We start from the raw sequence: 17051 nt of genomic DNA, 5'->3' as shown, positions 1-17051 counted from the left end.
TTCAAAATCTCATAAAAAAAAAAAAACTTGTTAATAAATATATCCAAATGTACTGTAGTCCTTGTTTCATTTTGTTTTGTTTTATTCTTTTTGGACTCTGGGTTTGTTTCTTTTTTTTAACGTTTATTTATTGTTGACAGAGCGCGAGCAGGGGAAGGACAGAGAGAGAGGAGAACAGAGGATCTGAAGCGGGCTCCACACGGTCAGCATAGAGCCTGATGCAGGGCTCGAACTCATGAACTGCGAGATCATGATCTGAGCCGAGTCGGATACTTAACTGACTGAGGCACCCAGGCGCCCCTATATTCCACATTTTAACACACTGTTTACTTAAGTGCCATGCTAACTCCCTCTTGGCTTGCACACCCTCAGAAAGAAGTTTCCTTCATTCCTGTGCACACATGTAGGATATAAACTTGTGTCATTACAAGGAAAATTGTACCTTCATGGTCTTTAAAAAAATACAACCTATTTATTTCATTTAAGCAACATGGTACAAGAGGGTACAATATTACTTACGAGTGTAAAGCAGAATATTTTAAAATTTTGATCCTGAGGCTGATAACATAGACTGGGAGCCTGGGTTCTGAAGCTGGGCAAGCAGATTTGAATAGCTTCCTGTGTGGCCTGGAGCAAGTCACTTTACCTCTCTGAGCGTCAGTTTTCTCATCTGTAAAATGGTGATCACATAATAAAACATACCGTCTTCTTAAAAGTCCTTTGGTTGTCTTTGTTACCAGCACTTCTCTGTGGCTTTCTAATATTCCCTGATATCTAATAATTTTTAGTATCTAGGATCTTTCCAACTATCCTTCCCAGGACCCCAGTCTTCAGCCTCTTCTTATCTGGCCTTTCTTTCTTCCTCTTCTTTCGGGAGCCACAGCCCCTAGAAGTCTTGTTCATTTCTTAGGACTTGCAGCTCAGCTCTTTGCCTCGCTACACAAAGCCATGGTGCTTTCCCTTAGGTCTAAAAGGTCATCAGAGTCCCTGACCAGCCTGCCAGCTGTACAGACTGCCTGACAGCAGCTCGTAACAGTGTTTCCTGGAGGCTGATCACCCTCTTGGGTGAGGTGCTCCCCCAGCCAGGAGGGAAGGGCATGGGGATTCATCTTCTGGTGGAAACCCTGCCATCTGCCTTGGGAGGCAGAACTGCCTGATTGGTTACTTTCATAAGGAGTGATGTTAAAACTGTCAACTTACAAACTTATCCTCATAAAACATTGCTCTTAGATGTTTTATATACAGGGATCCCATGTTGGAGTTCACTAGAAATATAGGGTTCTGTCGGCAACAACAGATGTTGGCAAGGATGTGGAGAAAGAGGATCTCTTTTGCACAGCTGGTGGGAATGCAAGCTGGTGCAGCCACTCTGGAAAACAGTATTGAGTTTCCTCAAAAAACGAAAAATAGAACTATCCTACGACCCAGCAATTGCACTACTAGGCATTTATCCACAGGATACAGGTGTGCTGTTTTGAAGGGACACATGCATCCCAGTGTTTATAGAAGCACTATCAACAATAGCCAAAGTATGGAAAGAGCCCAAATGTCCATCGATGGATGAATGGATAAAGAACATGTGGTATATACATATAATGGAGTATTACTCTGCAATAAAAAAGAATGAAATCTTGCCATTTGCAACTACGTGGATAGAACTAGAGGGTATTATGCGACGCAAAATTAGTCAGAGAAAGACAAATATAACCTCACTCATATGAGGACTTTAAGATACAAAACAGGGGCGCCTGGGTGGTGCAGTCAGTTAAGCGTCCGACTTCAGCCAGGTCACGATCTCGCGGTCCGTGAGTTCGAGCCCCGCGTCGGGCTCTGGGGTGATGGCTCAGAGCCTGGAGCCTGTTTCCGATTCTGTGTCTCCCTCTCTCTCTGCCCCTCCCCTGTTCATGCTCTGTCTCTCTCTGTCCCAAAAATAAATAAAAACGTTGAAAAAAAAAAAAGATACAAAACAGATGAACATAAGGGAAGGAAAGCAAAATAATATAAAAACAGGGAGGGGGACAAAACAGAAGAGACTCATAAATATGGAGAACAAACTGAGGGTTACTGGAGGGGTGGTGGGAGGGGGGATGGGCTAAATGGGCAAGGGGCATTAAGGAATCTACTCCTGAAATCATTGTTGCACTAGATGCTAACTAACTTGAATGTAAATTAAAAAATATAATAATAAATTTTTTTTAAAAAGCTACCATACCTAAAAAAAAAAAAAAAAAAAAAAAGAAAGAAATATAGGGTTCTGTCCATAAAAAAAAATCTGACAAACACTGACTTGGGGCTTTTCTACTTGCTCCTTTGCTACTCAGAATGGAGATAGTTTCTTTCATTTTATTTTCCTTTGGAACCACTGAGATGCCTTCTCTGTCTTTACTATTTACTTTATTAACCTTTTGTTTTCTCTCATACTCTGAAACTAGCCGAATGTTCACATTCCGATATCTGAGGCATGTAGGCACCTCACATCTTAATTTCTCTGGATCATAGAAGACTTTTACTTTCTCTTGCCTCGGTAAAATGCTGTCACGGGCTGCCTCTGTTGATTTTATAATGATCACTAACAACCAACTGTTTTGGATGCAGGGAGAATAATTTTCTTGAAGTCATAGCATCCTTTACAACAGTCCACTGATCAAAATTTTAGCTGGATGTTAGAGGTACACGTTATTTTAACTAAAACAACTTAAATTCTAGATATTTTCCCTCCAAATAAATACAACCTTATCAACTGCTTTGAAAGAATACATTAATTATAGACCTAAAACATATATAAAGAACCTCCTTAAGTCTGGAACTATTTCCTCCAGTCCAATATGAAAAACTGAACTTTGTATGATAATGATTAAGTTCTCCAAAAAAACCTTAATACGGCTTTAAACAACCTACATGATCTTCAGTATATAGAAGCAATCAGAAGCTGCATATCTTGAAGACTTCTGAAAAAGTGCAAACTTGCCTCTTTAGAAACAAACCTATAGCAAATAAGCCTATAGAAAAAAAAAGAACCTTTCTTCAAAACTTCACACACACACACAGCACACTAGAGCACTAAGTGCCATAGCGCAGGGAGTTTTGTTGGTTCTGAGCTCAGTTATGTACTCAGTGCCTAGAACAGGGCCTGACACATAGCAGGTGCTTAATACATGCATGGCAAGTGAATACTTTAAAATTTAAGGAAATTTAAGAAATTACAAGTGCCCCTGATAGATAAAACTTTGCTTCTTAAATTGACCCTGAGACGAATTGAATAAACCTAATTTTTCTTTTAAGTTTACAACTGGCTACTATTGGTTCAAGACGTAGCCAAAGGCTCCAGTTGAGAAACATCAAGTAATTGGATATATTATAATATATAAATGTTGTAATACACCTACCAAATGTACCAGTCTACAGACCATAGCTTTCTCATCCTTGCTTAGAATCCTTGAAGTCTACTATCTTCTAATATTCTTTTAGTTTCAATTAACAGAAAGCAAACTCCAACTAGCCTAAGCACAATGCAGTGGTTGGAGATTTGTGGGACACATTCTGGGGTGGCATATGGGTTTGAAGGACAACCAGCCCAGGACACTTCGGGGACCAGGACTCTGTGTCTTTAAGAATGTCAGCTTTATGGGGGCGCCTGGGTGGCTCAGTCAGTTGAGCTTCAGACTCTGGCTCAGGTCCCAATCTCATGGTTTGTGGGTTCAAGCCCCACATGGGGCTCACTGCTGTCAGAGTGGAGCCTGCTTCGGATCCTCCGTCCCCCCCTCTCTCTCCCCTTCCCCTGCTTGCATGCTCTCAAAAATAAATAAAACATTTTTAAAAAGGATGTCTGCTTCATCCTTTCAAAATTTTCTCCATGACGTTGGAATCACAGTCGCCGGCATCAGCAGGACTCCTCCTATCTTACGTTCCTCTCCTGAGAGGAAGTTTGCTTTCCTAGCTCCAATTAGAACTGAGAGAAGGAAGCCAGTCGGTTCAGCTGGGGTGACATTCCCATCCCATGGACTGGCTAGGGAGCAAGGGTGGTTAACTGGAGAATCTGGTAGCTCCCCTTTTGAGCATGCTAGCAGTATGTAGGGCAGAGCAGTTCCCCCCAAACAGTGGCGGCCATTCTCAGGTGAGAGCATACATTGTTCACAATGAAAATTACAGCTCTCGTTTGAAAGCTCCAGAGATACACCGCCTTCTGTGGGTTGGCCCTACCAGGCTTCCCCCTTTCAAATTCTGGGTTCACAACAGTCTATTACTTAAGGATTCTTGCTTCCAGAGACCAGTTATTAAAATAGGATAACAGTTTCATCTGAATGAAAAAGGCAAACATGATCTTTAAGAGATCCGAACACTTTTACCATAACTTAACAAGGTTAGAACTGCCTGACGGACTGATGAATAAAATTTCCTCCATTTGCCAACTGGAAACTCAGGCAGGATGTCTGCTCTAAGGTCTCAGTTGGTGAGGGACTGGACTGCTTCTAGGCTAGTACGTTAGACAGGAAAGACCAGTGTCTCAACAAGTAAGTGCAGCCCACGGACCGATGTTTGATTTTTGGCTTTATTTTATAAAAATACACAACTTAAATACATATGACACTCTCTATACAAGACATAAACAACTGTTGGATCTAACATTTTCAGTTATTTCGACAGAAAGCAAATATGTAAATTACCTCGTAAGAGCAAAGGGTTTCTTTAGAGACTCTGCATTCACAGTCAGAGGGGACGATCGCCCCGTGGGAAATCAACGCAGGGCACTAACCCACGCCGTCCGACCTGCCAACAAGTCATTTCACCAACAGAGCCTTTTTGGCACGGCTTAATATTGCACTGCTTGTTAGACACAATCTAACTTACCCACATCACAAATTTAAACTTTGTGTTTTTTCTAGAGACGTTTAATGGAAAAACCAATGTGCAAACATTACTGTCTTACAGTTGTGCTAAGTACCAAATATGAGAAGTGTGAACCTTTCTTCACTTTGCAAAACTTGCAAGGGAAGGTGGGTAGCTATATTTCGCAGCTAAACTCATTTTCCAAAGTTTTACAAAAACGTTGGCAGACTGAGAGTGAGCTAGATGGAGTGCAGCGGAGAAGGGAGTGACATTCCAGCGCCTACAGAAATTACTTTTGAGAAGGGCACTGTCACTGTCACTGTCAGAGGCAATCTGCACACGGCTCCACCCTTTCTAACTTGGGACTGAAATACCTCCCCCCCCCCCCCCCCGTCACTGTTCTCTGGGGAGCAGCTACTGCGCTACTGATTCAGGGCTCCTGGGGGCTGCTTACGTACTCTGGCTTTCTTTCAGAAACTTAGCTGCCTTATCTATGGCTCTTTTAACTAACAGTGAACTAGGTACTGGCTTATTCATGGATATAAAGAAATTATTTACCAGTTGAGAATTCAATGCATGAGCACATACTAGGGTAAGTTTCCTGAGGTAAATGTAAGCCTTAAAGAATAGTGTGCAACCTATAGAATTACAGCAATTTATCCCGGGTAGCAGCACAATACTCTAGGCCTGGACTTTTAAGCTAACAGGCTAACAGAGCCAAGGACACATCTGTGTGAAGAAATGAAATGATGAGCTGGAGTGAAAAAAAGTGTTGACAGCTGAGAACATCAATTCAAAAGAAGCCACAAAGGGAAAAGGAGGGGGACACAGGAGGGTGTATGTTAAAGTGCTTAGGTAGGATGGGCAATTAGTTGGAAAGGCCTCAAGGGATTTCTAACAAGCTTTAAAACTGTTAATTCTTGGTGACTCAGACGTGGAGGTAATGGCTTTTCTTTAATAAGAGCTGTTCGAAACTTTTCATTCTTTTCTGAAAAACGAAATTCTCCATCAAATTTTTTTAGCCGATGGAATGATTCTGCTACTTGTTACTCTCACCGATGTATTTTGAAATCCTAAATGAAGGATTAACAAGGCTGAAGGACTTTAATCAAGTTGAACTATAAAGTACACGTTTATACCAAGAATTTAAATTAATGCACAGAGGTCTACGAAGTTTTGTATGAAGTTTGTGTTGAAAACCTTTGCATTGCAAATCATGCTTTATTATCCCTTAATATTCTACTCGAGGATTATGGCACTCGGACCAATTCTAGGACCCTGAAGTTTAACTTTCTTCTCTTCTTTCTTTTACATAAATGAAGTCATTCACGGCCACCCTTCACATGAATAATGAAGGTATTGGGAACTGAGTTCCAAGACGTAAGAACCAAAATCAGGCTAAATTCCAACAAGTCACTCGTCTAGGAATGGAAGCACAAGACCTCTCTGCTCATCTGCACAACGTAGTTGAATGAGGTGACCGGTCTGGTCTTCAGTAACAGTGATGAACCCGGCACAGGCTTTACACAGGGCCACATACTCTGAGCTGTCACGTCAATGTCGGCTGACACTACCATGCACAATCCCTCGTTTACATGACTCTACTTCTGTTGCAAGAATACATCTACATTTAATTACTTTAGGCATGATGAAGGCCTTAAGCAAAATCTAAATTTGCAAAAATTTTGGGTTGGAATTCTGTAGTCCCGGAAGCTATTTAAAATTAAAAGTCCAGAGCAAAATCCCCAGGAAATCATATATCGAACTCAATTCGTAAAAAAAAGAAGCGTTTTCAATATCACCAAGATGAAAAGTCATACTAGAAAACAATGCTCTGGTTTCCAGACAACAAGCTCAATGCAGCCCTAGTGCAGCCGCACAAAGTGAAGCTGCTTTGGAGAGAAGAATCCAGAAGACTGCAAAGGGCTTGAGTTAAACCAAACTGGCTTTTCTTCTTAGGTAGAAGGTAAATGCTGTTTGGTGATCAATATGGGATAGTTGTTTAAAATTCACAGACAGTAAAATTTTATGTACCTTAAAGCCCCAATTAGTGCAGGGTGGTCACAGCTAACAATATGAGTAACGTACCGAGATTGATGATAATATGGGTCAAACAGTGAGACTAGTTCGGTAAGCTCTGGAAGAATGGTCAGTCTCGATATACTTGATCTTCATCCATTCCTTGGATACTGAGGAGGAGACTATGGCAAGAGAATGTGTTTCTCTATGTGAAACTAGTTTTCATAATCTGTAGTTTAAAATGATCACTATTCAGAAATATGGAGCCAAAGCAAAAATTAGAGATTCTTTCCACTCAGGCCTTCAGATCTCTCCCTCTACCACCACCTCAAGGACCCATGCTTGTCTCTGGTCAACCAGGACTTGCTGGGGAGGGCTGTAAGGTCAAGGCTTGTAAGGGAGGCTGGAGGAGGCAGTGGCCAAAAGCCAGGGATTCAAGAAGAGAAAAATGACAGATATGGTATATTAAAAATAAATAAATAAATAAGAGGAAGAGAAGAGGAAGAAGGGGAGCTAATGTAGATGAGGAAGTGAGGACGAGGCACGGCTCGTGGGGGACTACCCTGCCTTTCCTGCCTATCCGGGGCAGACAATGCAGAAACAAGAAAAGGCATAAGCCTCATAGGGGGGCTTCTCCGCTGCCGGGCATCAGACAAGCCCCAGCAGGGTGGGCTTGCCCTTTGGCCTTGCCTCTGGCCTTGCCCTTTGGGGATATGTGCACAAGCTCTAGTGTGACCTGCAAGCACTTCTGTTTGGGGTCAGATTCCTGATTCCTAGGTGCACGATACTCCCTACCACTACCAGTGCCCAAGTCCATGGCTAAAGAAAGGCCTCAGATCCGGGCCAAGCCCAGGAGCAGCCAGTGTAGCCAGAACTCGTGGCTGCCACGGCCCTTTCTCTCTCAGGACCAGCTCGTCCCTCCCCCTGGTGGCTGGAGAAGGGGACCAGACTGCAGGTGCTGAAAGGGCTGCTCAACTCAGAACTGTATCACCTCAACTCACAAACTTCCAAAGGGCTGTCAAGAGTTCATTAATTATAGATCGAACGATGGTTCAAATACCACCTAAGGAACTTGTAAAAGGAACGACTCGCTTGTGAGGTTCCACCAAACTTTGGGGTTTTTTGATATTGTTTCCTTGTTTTTGTTGTTTCCTTCTCTGATGAATTTAAAAAAAAAAAGAAAAAGAAAAAGTGTAAGGGTTCTCCTATCCTCCTTCCTCCCTCCAGAAACCTCACGGACTTTCCTGAGTGAAGTGCATATGGGATGCTACAATTACAGAGCTTACAAATGAAAGGGAAAAAATTCAGATTACCTGGAAATATGAAATGAACTACAGTGTACAAGGGGTGCTCGGTTCTCTTCACCGCTCTGAAAAATGTCTGCGAAATGGTAACAGGCACCTCGATTTCTAATTTACAAATGACAACACGGGTGAAAAAAGCAGTAGGATTTTGTGGAGAAAAAAAATCCACGTTGGTTATTTCCCTTCTAGGGAGAGTCACTTTGTACGTGAGGCCCACACTTGTCTTTGTCTCTTACTTCCTATTTGATGTTTTTCAGGAGGGCTGTCCGGGCATTCACAACTGCTTTGAAGGCATCTTCACTACCAGGCGCCACGCACTTGTCAGGGTGAAGCAGCACAGCGAGTTTCCGATAGGCTTTGTTGACTTCATCCCTACGAGAGAGCAGCAAAGCTCTGTGTCAGCCACAGGCCAGCCCCCGCCCCCTGCAGCTGGGCTGTCAGGGGTTCCATAATAACTCTTGCAGAAAGTATCTCCCAAATAATGACCACCTCTTCTCAAAAGGGGGACTAAAGGACTAGGAGACCAACAATATACAAATAAGTAATACGTTACATAAAAGTAGAAAAAGAAACACAGGGTGAAGTGAGTATGGAAACACCAAGAAAGCCCTTGGTAAAAGAAAGATCCGATGAAAAGGTCCGCAGTACCCAGCAGGCACTCACGATGAGGGTGTGGGGCGATTGGGGAAGGCCTCTGGAACAGGGTTCTGAAGGAAGGTGGGGAAAGACAGAGCAACTGGGAGACAGCTGGCAAAGACTAGGAACAGCAGGGCCACGGCATGAAGTTCCATGAGGACACCGCCGGGAGGTAACAAAAACAAAGTTGGTCAGGAAGCAGGGGTCAGTAGGAGAAGGGCCTTGAAACTAAAACAACAAAAAAGTGGATTTGATGAACAATGACATCAGTAGGTGTTTCGTGACAAAAGGGTGCTAAGAAAGCTGTTTTTTGAACTTGGGAGACAGGTAGGAGGTTGTCACAATAACCCAAGCACAAGTCCCAAGAGTCTGGATCAAGGTGTTTGTGGAGACAAACAAGCGAAGACGAGAGATAACATTATGAGTTGGCAGAAGCAGATGATGAGCTGGATGTACGGGTGGAGAAAATGTTAGGAAATGGGCTGAAAGGAGTTCCAGGGTCACAGGAACTCAGGCTCAGGGAAGATGGTCACACCATTGACCAAGAAAGGGACGCTGCAGAGGGGTACCCGAGAGCTACAGAGAGAGAGAAGTGAACATAATCCAGAGAGGAAAGGAGCAGCACAGAATGTGTCCGCAAAGGCCAGGAAAGCTCCAGGAGGGCTCTTTAGGCTTCGGAGCTCTTCAAGAAGCAGGGACCGGCTGGGGAGGAGCCTGGAGACCACATGCCCCTCCCTCTCCCTGCTCTTCAGCATCCTCTGGTGTCAGGCTCCAGACGCTTCTAAGTGCCCAGCGCCTCTTCTGGCCAGGTTTAGCTCTGTCCTTACCAGATGGTTTTATTTCCCACCTTCCTTGTGTAATTCAGGGCTCCAATTATCCTATAAGCCTGGATATGGTGCTTTCCCAAATGTCCTAGTTTTTCTCCTTCCTTTTTTATCAGAAGGATTTCTATTTGGCTCTCTGAATTAGAGATGGTCTTTGATTATCTTGCAGGTGACGGAAAATTTGTGTGTCTACCTGGAAAGACTGAGGCCACAGGGTCATCTTAACAGTTCAGGCTGGGGGCATGTATTGTAAGGCTTTTTTCGCTTTCTGCTCTCAGACGAGTCCCGAATTTTCTTGTTTTAAAACATGCACGGGGCTTTTTTACTTTTGATATTAGCTAACAAAAATTCTATTTTCCCTCTCTGAAGAAATCTGAATTGCCAGAATTCTTCTCCAAAATAAAAAATATATTAAATATTTTTAACAAAGTAACATATTAATTCTACTGAAAATGAAAATTTTCTTAAAGTTCAAGAATAGTAAACACATCACTGAACAGACAATAAAACTCTTTATACCTTTAAAAACTGCTTATAGGTTCTCTGAAATGTGCTCACTGCCATATAAAATTTGTTTGATAGACCCAGAGAAACAAAGATAAGAAAAGTACATGTTTATATTGATTAACAGTATAGAACTTAAGGAGGTCCTATAAATTTTGGTAGATTCCAATTAACATAGTAAATAAGTAAGGAACCCAAATTTTATTTTTCCTTCCTGTTCTAAGTTAACTAACAAGTAGAGTTTCTTAATTTTAGAGCCAATATCTCTTGGAGGTGAAACGGAAGACTTTAGAAGGAGACTATGGAAATCCAAAAGGACATTTAAAAGGCACAATTAATTGAGCTATATACATGAGACCATCTGAATTGTTCAGGTGCTTAAAGCCTCCTCAGTAATGCCTGGCAAGTCACGGTGACCAGTTACTGTCTTCCTCTCCCCCTCCCCTCTTGCCTTCTAGACTCGAAGATATGCTATGAGACCAAAATGGAAAAGAGAAACTTAATGCTATTGGTGCCAAGAAGGCATTTCAACATGTAGTTTTCTTTTGTGGGAATAAAGATGAAAAAGTAGAAAGGGAGAAGGATGGGGAGAAAAGTTATGGTATAAAATAAAAAGATCCAAGAACCCTTATAATTCCAATAAAAATTATAATATGTGCAGTAACAGAAGCGTTATATTGTTAAAAGTTATATAACCATACTGAACAAGGATTTATTTTTACACAAGCAACAAAGAAAAGTGATTGTATTTCTCTTCCTCCCAAATATTTCTTTTGGCTAAAAATAAAACCATTTAACATAAATTCACACACAGATGAGGACCTAGCAGTATTTTAAGTGCAGTAGAAAAGAGACAGAATCAGCCTAGGGTCCTTGAACATGTGTTTAGTCTCACGAATCCCAGTTTTCTCACCTATAAAATGAAATGTTTGGATAAGCTGCTAACGTTCTTTTCCTCTTCTAAAACTCTATGATTTTGTAAGGTATTTTTTTTTTAAGGTTACATTTGCTTGTAGGCTCTTTTTCAACACAGACAAAATCAGAGCATGCTGTTTCGGAAAGTTTTTATGTAATACACCACAAAGTTCCCTCATCAGGCAACTGTGTCCTCTATTTTGTTTTTCTGGTACTCAGTTAATTCAGTGAAGAAGAGTTATAACATAATCTAATACATTTCTACAAACTTCATATTTCTAGCCAATTACAAGAAGATGTACCGGACCTATAATATTGACAACTGATAGCACTCAGCACTAATATCCTAGAGCATTGCTTACCTTGAGGCCCCAGGTTTGACTCCCAACATGTCCCAACTGTCCTTACTGTTTCGAATTCTGCGAATGGTGTCTGCTTGTTCTTTGGTGAAACTAGCGCTGCTATTCGTGATAGGACGTTTCCCGCCATTTTCACATAAATCAACTATGGATATGTAAAAGGTCTGCAAAAAGAGATCATCCCAGAATAGAACTGACTTTGTGAAAACAGGAATTCCTTTTAAGCATAACTTAAAGAATTTTAATACATTCCAATAACTCTTAAAATTCACCATAAAGCAAATATAGTTTGGAAGATTTTTTTTCTTTCATCCTACTCTGTATGTTTATATGTGTGTGCGTGTGCTTGTGTATTTTTTTTAAGAACACAAAAGTATAAGGAATAAAATTTAAATGGCTCATAATCCTATTCTCAAATAACCATACTTGAAGTTACAAAGTAGTAGATGAGGGGCGCCTGAGTGTCTCAGTCGGTTGAGCGTCTGACTTCGGCTCAGGTCATGATCTCACAGTTTGTGAGTTCGAGCCCCACGTCGGGCTCTGTGCTGACAGCTCAGAGCCTGAAGCCTGCTTCAGATTCTGTGTTTCCCTCTCTCTACCCCTTACCCGCTCTGTCTCTGTCTCTCAAAAGAGAATAAATGTTAAAAAAAAAAAGTAGTAGATGAATACTGTTAGAAAAATTCAAATGGTAAATGAAAGTGTAAAATGAAAACTATGTCTCCCTGTCCCTCAAGTTCTTCTCCTTGAAGTAACCATTGTTAATATTTTTTTTGAGTATCTTTCCAGAAAAATTTTCTATCAGAATACCAGTACCTCCATCTACACACTAAATTTTTACATAAAAGAGAGCAGATTAAACATACTGCTTAGCTCCTTGCATTTTTTTCACATAAAAATAGACCTTGGGCCCTTTATCCAGCTACCTCTAGACACTTTCTTCCTTTTTAATGACTGTTCAGTATTCCACTGTGTGACTATATCTTAATTTATTTAACCAGCTCCCTATTTTCTTAGACAAGGCTATTGTTTCCAGGTTTTGCTACTGCACACAGTGTTTTAGTGAATACTTTGTGTGTGTGTGTGCGTGTGTGTGAGTGTGTGTGTATCTCCACACACTTGTGGAGATACTGCTTTAAAACAAATTCCTAAAAGCAGAAGTACTAAATAACAGTGTACGGGCATTTTAATTTTTGATTTTGACAATTTTCATACAAAAAAAACGGTGCCGTTTACACTCCCATCACAGTGTCTGACAGTGTTATTTCTCTACACCCTTGTCACTATGGGGCATAATCATACAGCTTCCCTTCTGCCAAACCTACATGTGTCACACAGTTTTAATTTGCATTTCTTTAATTTTAAGTGAAGTGGAGTGTCTTTTCATATGCTTATTGCTTTTTCTGTAAATTGTTCAGATTCTTTGCCTATTTTTTTTGTTGTCTGAAGTGAAAACTATTTTTTGATCCTGCTCATATCTCATACTCTGTGCACTGTCACCATAGAGACTACGCAATCTGAAAAAGAGAGAAAAAGGGAAGAAAAATAAACATAGCCTCAAGGACAGTGGGACAAAATCAAATGGTCTGATATACATGTAACTGGAGTCCCAGAAGGAAAAGAGTAGAAATAGAGCCAAAAAACTTTTTAAATTTTTTTTTTTTAGTCTTTATTTTTGAAAGGGAGAGAGAACATGAGCAGGGGAGGAGCAGAGAGAGAAGGAGACACAGAATTCGAAGCAGGCTCCAGGCACTGAGCTGTCAGCACAGAGCCCGACACGGGGCTCAAACTCACAAACCACGAGATCACGACCCGAGCCGAAATCTGATGCCCAACCGACTGAGCCACCCGGACATCCTGAGCCAAAAAACTTTTGAACAAATAGTGGTGAAAAACACCTGCCTAGCAATCTGAGAAACTCAAGAAACACCACGCAGGGCAAATATAAAGAGAACCACACCCAGGCACATGGTCCACATGCTAAAAGCCAAAGATGAACTCTTGAAAGTGGCTGGATGGGGAAAAAAACACATTATGTACAAAAGAATAAGAGTAAAAATGGGTGCTAACGTCTCATGAGATTCAATACAGGCCAGGAGAGAATGGACCATCGCCTTTGAAGTGCTGAAAGAAATTTAATTTTCAACAGTCATTATTTATAGTCCTTGAACAAGTCACTTTACTACTCTTAGATACTATCACATCGGAAATAAGAACAATACCCATCATACAGTAAGAGTCTCAAATGAGATGAAACACGTAAACTTCGCCAGAATGATAAAATACTATTCAAATGATTAAGCATCGTTACTGCACATGAATAGGTACAAACTCACACAGGACCATGTGCTAAATGGGATACAGAGTGTGGCAAGCCAACATCAACCTTATTTGGTCTTGAAATAGAAGCTACTGATGCCCAATTCAGCCTGTCAGCCAAGGATGAAACTTGTCTTCTAGTAGGGGCGGTGACATCTTATGAGAAAGAAATTCAGCATAAAAGATTAAATAAAATCCCACTCAATAATTAAGAACAACTCGTTACAGTATAGCTACACTCTTTGAAATGTTAAAAATTCCCAAAATATCAGATATATTCATAAGAAAAAATGCATAATTCATGCCACCACTTACCTCCAAATGTATCTGTAATTAAGAGTTGACTTTATAATTTATTATTTTAAAAAGCCTCATTCCCTTAAAATGATTCAAGATTAGTAATTTTTTAAAAATGACCATTCATTCAGGTTGCAATATGAGTACATCCTTCCATCGCCTACTTGGTGGGTAAGACCTTATTTTTACATGTGACTGGCTGGACTCTGCAATGACAGTCCCCTATTCTCTAGCTGCACCATACACATTCACTCTGGCAAGGCAATTTTGCCAAAGTAATGCTTCCACATAACTATGCGTGCAAATGTAACACCATTAACCAAAGGCAGTTTTAAAGAAAATCTTTGTTCTACTGTCAGTATATAATAACTGTCGTTAAACTTGATGATCATCAGAATCACCTAGAAAGGTTTTTCAAAATATAGATTCCTGAGCTCCATCACAGCACTAAGCTTCTGGTGGGTCTAGAGCCCAAAAATCTGTATTTTGAAGAATTTCCCATAGTAACTCTGACAATCACCCAGGTCTGTAGTCAGCAGGCAGACATCACACACACACACACACACACACACACACACACACACACACTCTCTCTCTCTCTCTCTCTCTCTGTCTCTCTCCCTCTTTCTCTCTATCTTTTTCTCACCAGCTTCTGAAAGACCAAGCTTATTCTAATGACAAATTCCTATTACATTTTTGTTTCTCATAATTTAAACTAAAATTGGGCATGGCCAGCCCTGATACAAACAAAACAATGCTAGTTTACCTGGAACATTTCATTGATTCCTTCTCCGGTTTGTGCTGAAGTTTCAAAGTACAAGAACCCTTTGCTTTCGGCCCAGAGACGCCCTTCGCTTTCATCTACACAGCGGTGTTTGGTACAGTCAATCTGAAATAGGAAGTTGGAGGACAGAGAGAAGACCCCAGACATGACCCACTAAAACAGGCCCAGTGAGGTCTTCATCAATTCTTTCTTGAAGCAAAATCCACTCCTAAAGGAACCCCCAGCACTAGTATATGCAATTATACGGACCACAAGGGACAAAAAAAATTGCTAATATTGAACACAGACTGATATTCTGTGGCAAAATGGCAAGTGCCTGTCCCACACTTCCCACTTTATCCTTTGAGAAAACTCTTCCTACTCAGAGGGTCTACCTATCCTGCTCAGTCACCAATACCCTTCCCCAAGTATGGCACCAGAAGAAAATGGATAAATATCCTGGTACACCAGAGTTTGTGGTTTTATTCTTTACGTCTTAGGGACATAGCTTTTGAAAAGATGTTGATTCCTATATCATAGAATAAGTACTTCTTTTCATTTCTTCCCCCAAACTCAGAGCTGCACTCCTCCCATAATGAATTCAGAAGGTTGAGCAAACATTTCCAAAGCAGTTACCTTGTTGGCACACACCGCAAATACAATATTTTCCATGTTTCCATGAGGTCCAAGGTCTTGTTTCATCTCTGCCAGCCAAGCATCAAGGGCATCAAAGGAGTCCTTCTGCCCAACATCATAGACCAGTATTACACCCTGTGTATCCTTGTAAAACTCATTACGAACCTTCACATAAAAGAACAGGTGCACAAATTGTAGGTTTTGTGATTTTAGAAGAATATATCTCACAGTCATGAATGTAACAAAGTGTGTTCTTTGGTGTAGTCAGATTAAAGACCAATATCTACTGGTCTTTAAGGGACTTTTTAGAAAATCAAAATAACACGATAAAAAAAATAGCCTAGTACAAGCCTAGTTTTCACCTTGTGATGAAAACAACAGCCTCCTGCCCCACCCTCCTCACCTTGAGTTCCATTCCCTGGAGGCAATCTTTTCGATTTTCTTTTATTTATTTTAAAAATTTTTTTATGTTTATTTTATTTTGAGGGGGGAGGGGCAGAGAGAGACAGAGACACAGAATCTGAAGCAGGCTCCAGGCTCTGAGCTGTCAGCACAGAGTCCAACATGGGGCTCAATCTCACAAACCACGAGATCATGACCTGAGCCAAAGTTGGACGCTTAACCGACTGAGCCACCCAGGCACCCCAAGGCAAATTTTTTTAATGTTTATTTATTTTTTTAAAAAAAAATTTTTTTTTTTCAACGTTTATTTATTTCTGGGACAGAGAGAGACAGAGCATGAACGGGGGAGGGGCAGAGAGAGAGGGAGACACAGAATCGGAAACAGGCTCCAGGCTCCGAGCCATCAGCCCAGAGCCTGACGCGGGGCTCGAACTCACGGACCGCGAGATCGTGACCTGGCTGAAGTCGGACACTTAACCAACTGCGCCACCCAGGCGCCCCAATGTTTATTTATTTTTTTTTTTTTAATTTTTTTTTCCACGTTTATTTATTTTTGGGACAGAGAGAGACAGAGCATGAACGGGGGAGGGGCAGAGAGAGAGGGAGACACAGAATCGGAAACAGGCTCCAGGCTCCGAGCCATCAGCCCAGAGCCCGACGCGGGGCTCGAACTCACGGACCGCGAGATCGTGACCTGGCTGAAGTCGGACGCTTAACCGACTGCGCCACCCAGGCGCCCCTATTTATTTTTGAGAGACAGAGAGAGACAAAGCATGAGCACGGGAGGGGCAGAGAGAGAGGGAGACACAGAATCCGAAGCAGGCTCCAAGCTCCAAGTTGTCAGCACAGAGCTGGACACGGGGCTCGAACCCACAGACCGCGAGTTCATGACCTGAGCCGAAGTCGGACGTTTAACTGACTGAGCCACCCAGGCGCCCTGAGGCAAGCAATCTTTAATTCTTGTTAGTAGACCTTAAAATAACACAAATTCCATAGAGTGAAGCTCTTCTTAGGAAGAACCAGAAAGTGAGTGAACAATGAAGAACTTAAGGCAAAAATGACATAAGCGTCAGCAATAGGCACAGACCTCTATATATCACATCCCAAAGCTGGCTCCCCCAGAACATCAGGCAGAGCTTCCCCATGACTCTTGGGTCTGCACACCAACTTTAGAACTCTGAACTCAGAGCCTCAGTGTGATGTAATGGGAAAGAGCACAGGCTCTGGAGTCAGATCTGGGTTCACACTT

The 17051-nt window shown here is 41.6% G+C and overlaps 1 protein-coding gene across 3 annotated transcripts in view; it reads right to left on the bottom strand.

Annotated features, from left to right (window-relative positions):
- Positions 1-4530: 4530 nt before the first annotated feature.
- The window catches only part of DNAJC27 (DnaJ heat shock protein family (Hsp40) member C27), a 34426-nt gene continuing 21905 nt past the window's right edge, over positions 4531-17051 (bottom strand). Inside the window, exons 4-7 of one of the 3 annotated variants that reach the window (XM_030311519.1) lie at positions 15401-15565; positions 14768-14890; positions 11392-11552; positions 4531-8522 (exon numbers count right to left, since the gene is read on the bottom strand). In XM_030311519.1, coding sequence (XP_030167379.1) covers positions 8390-8522; positions 11392-11552; positions 14768-14890; positions 15401-15565 — 582 coding nt within the window. In that variant the 3' untranslated portion in view covers positions 4531-8389. Of the gene's footprint in view, positions 8523-11391; positions 11553-13191; positions 13861-14767; positions 14891-15400; positions 15566-17051 lie in introns of those variants that run through there. The other 2 variants (XM_030311520.1, XM_030311521.1) reach the window with 2 other exon arrangements.

Source organism: Lynx canadensis, chromosome A3 (genome assembly GCF_007474595.2).
Source record: "Lynx canadensis isolate LIC74 chromosome A3, mLynCan4.pri.v2, whole genome shotgun sequence".
Lineage (NCBI taxonomy): Eukaryota > Metazoa > Chordata > Mammalia > Carnivora > Felidae > Lynx > Lynx canadensis.
This window is presented reverse-complemented; position numbering and strand designations above follow the sequence as displayed.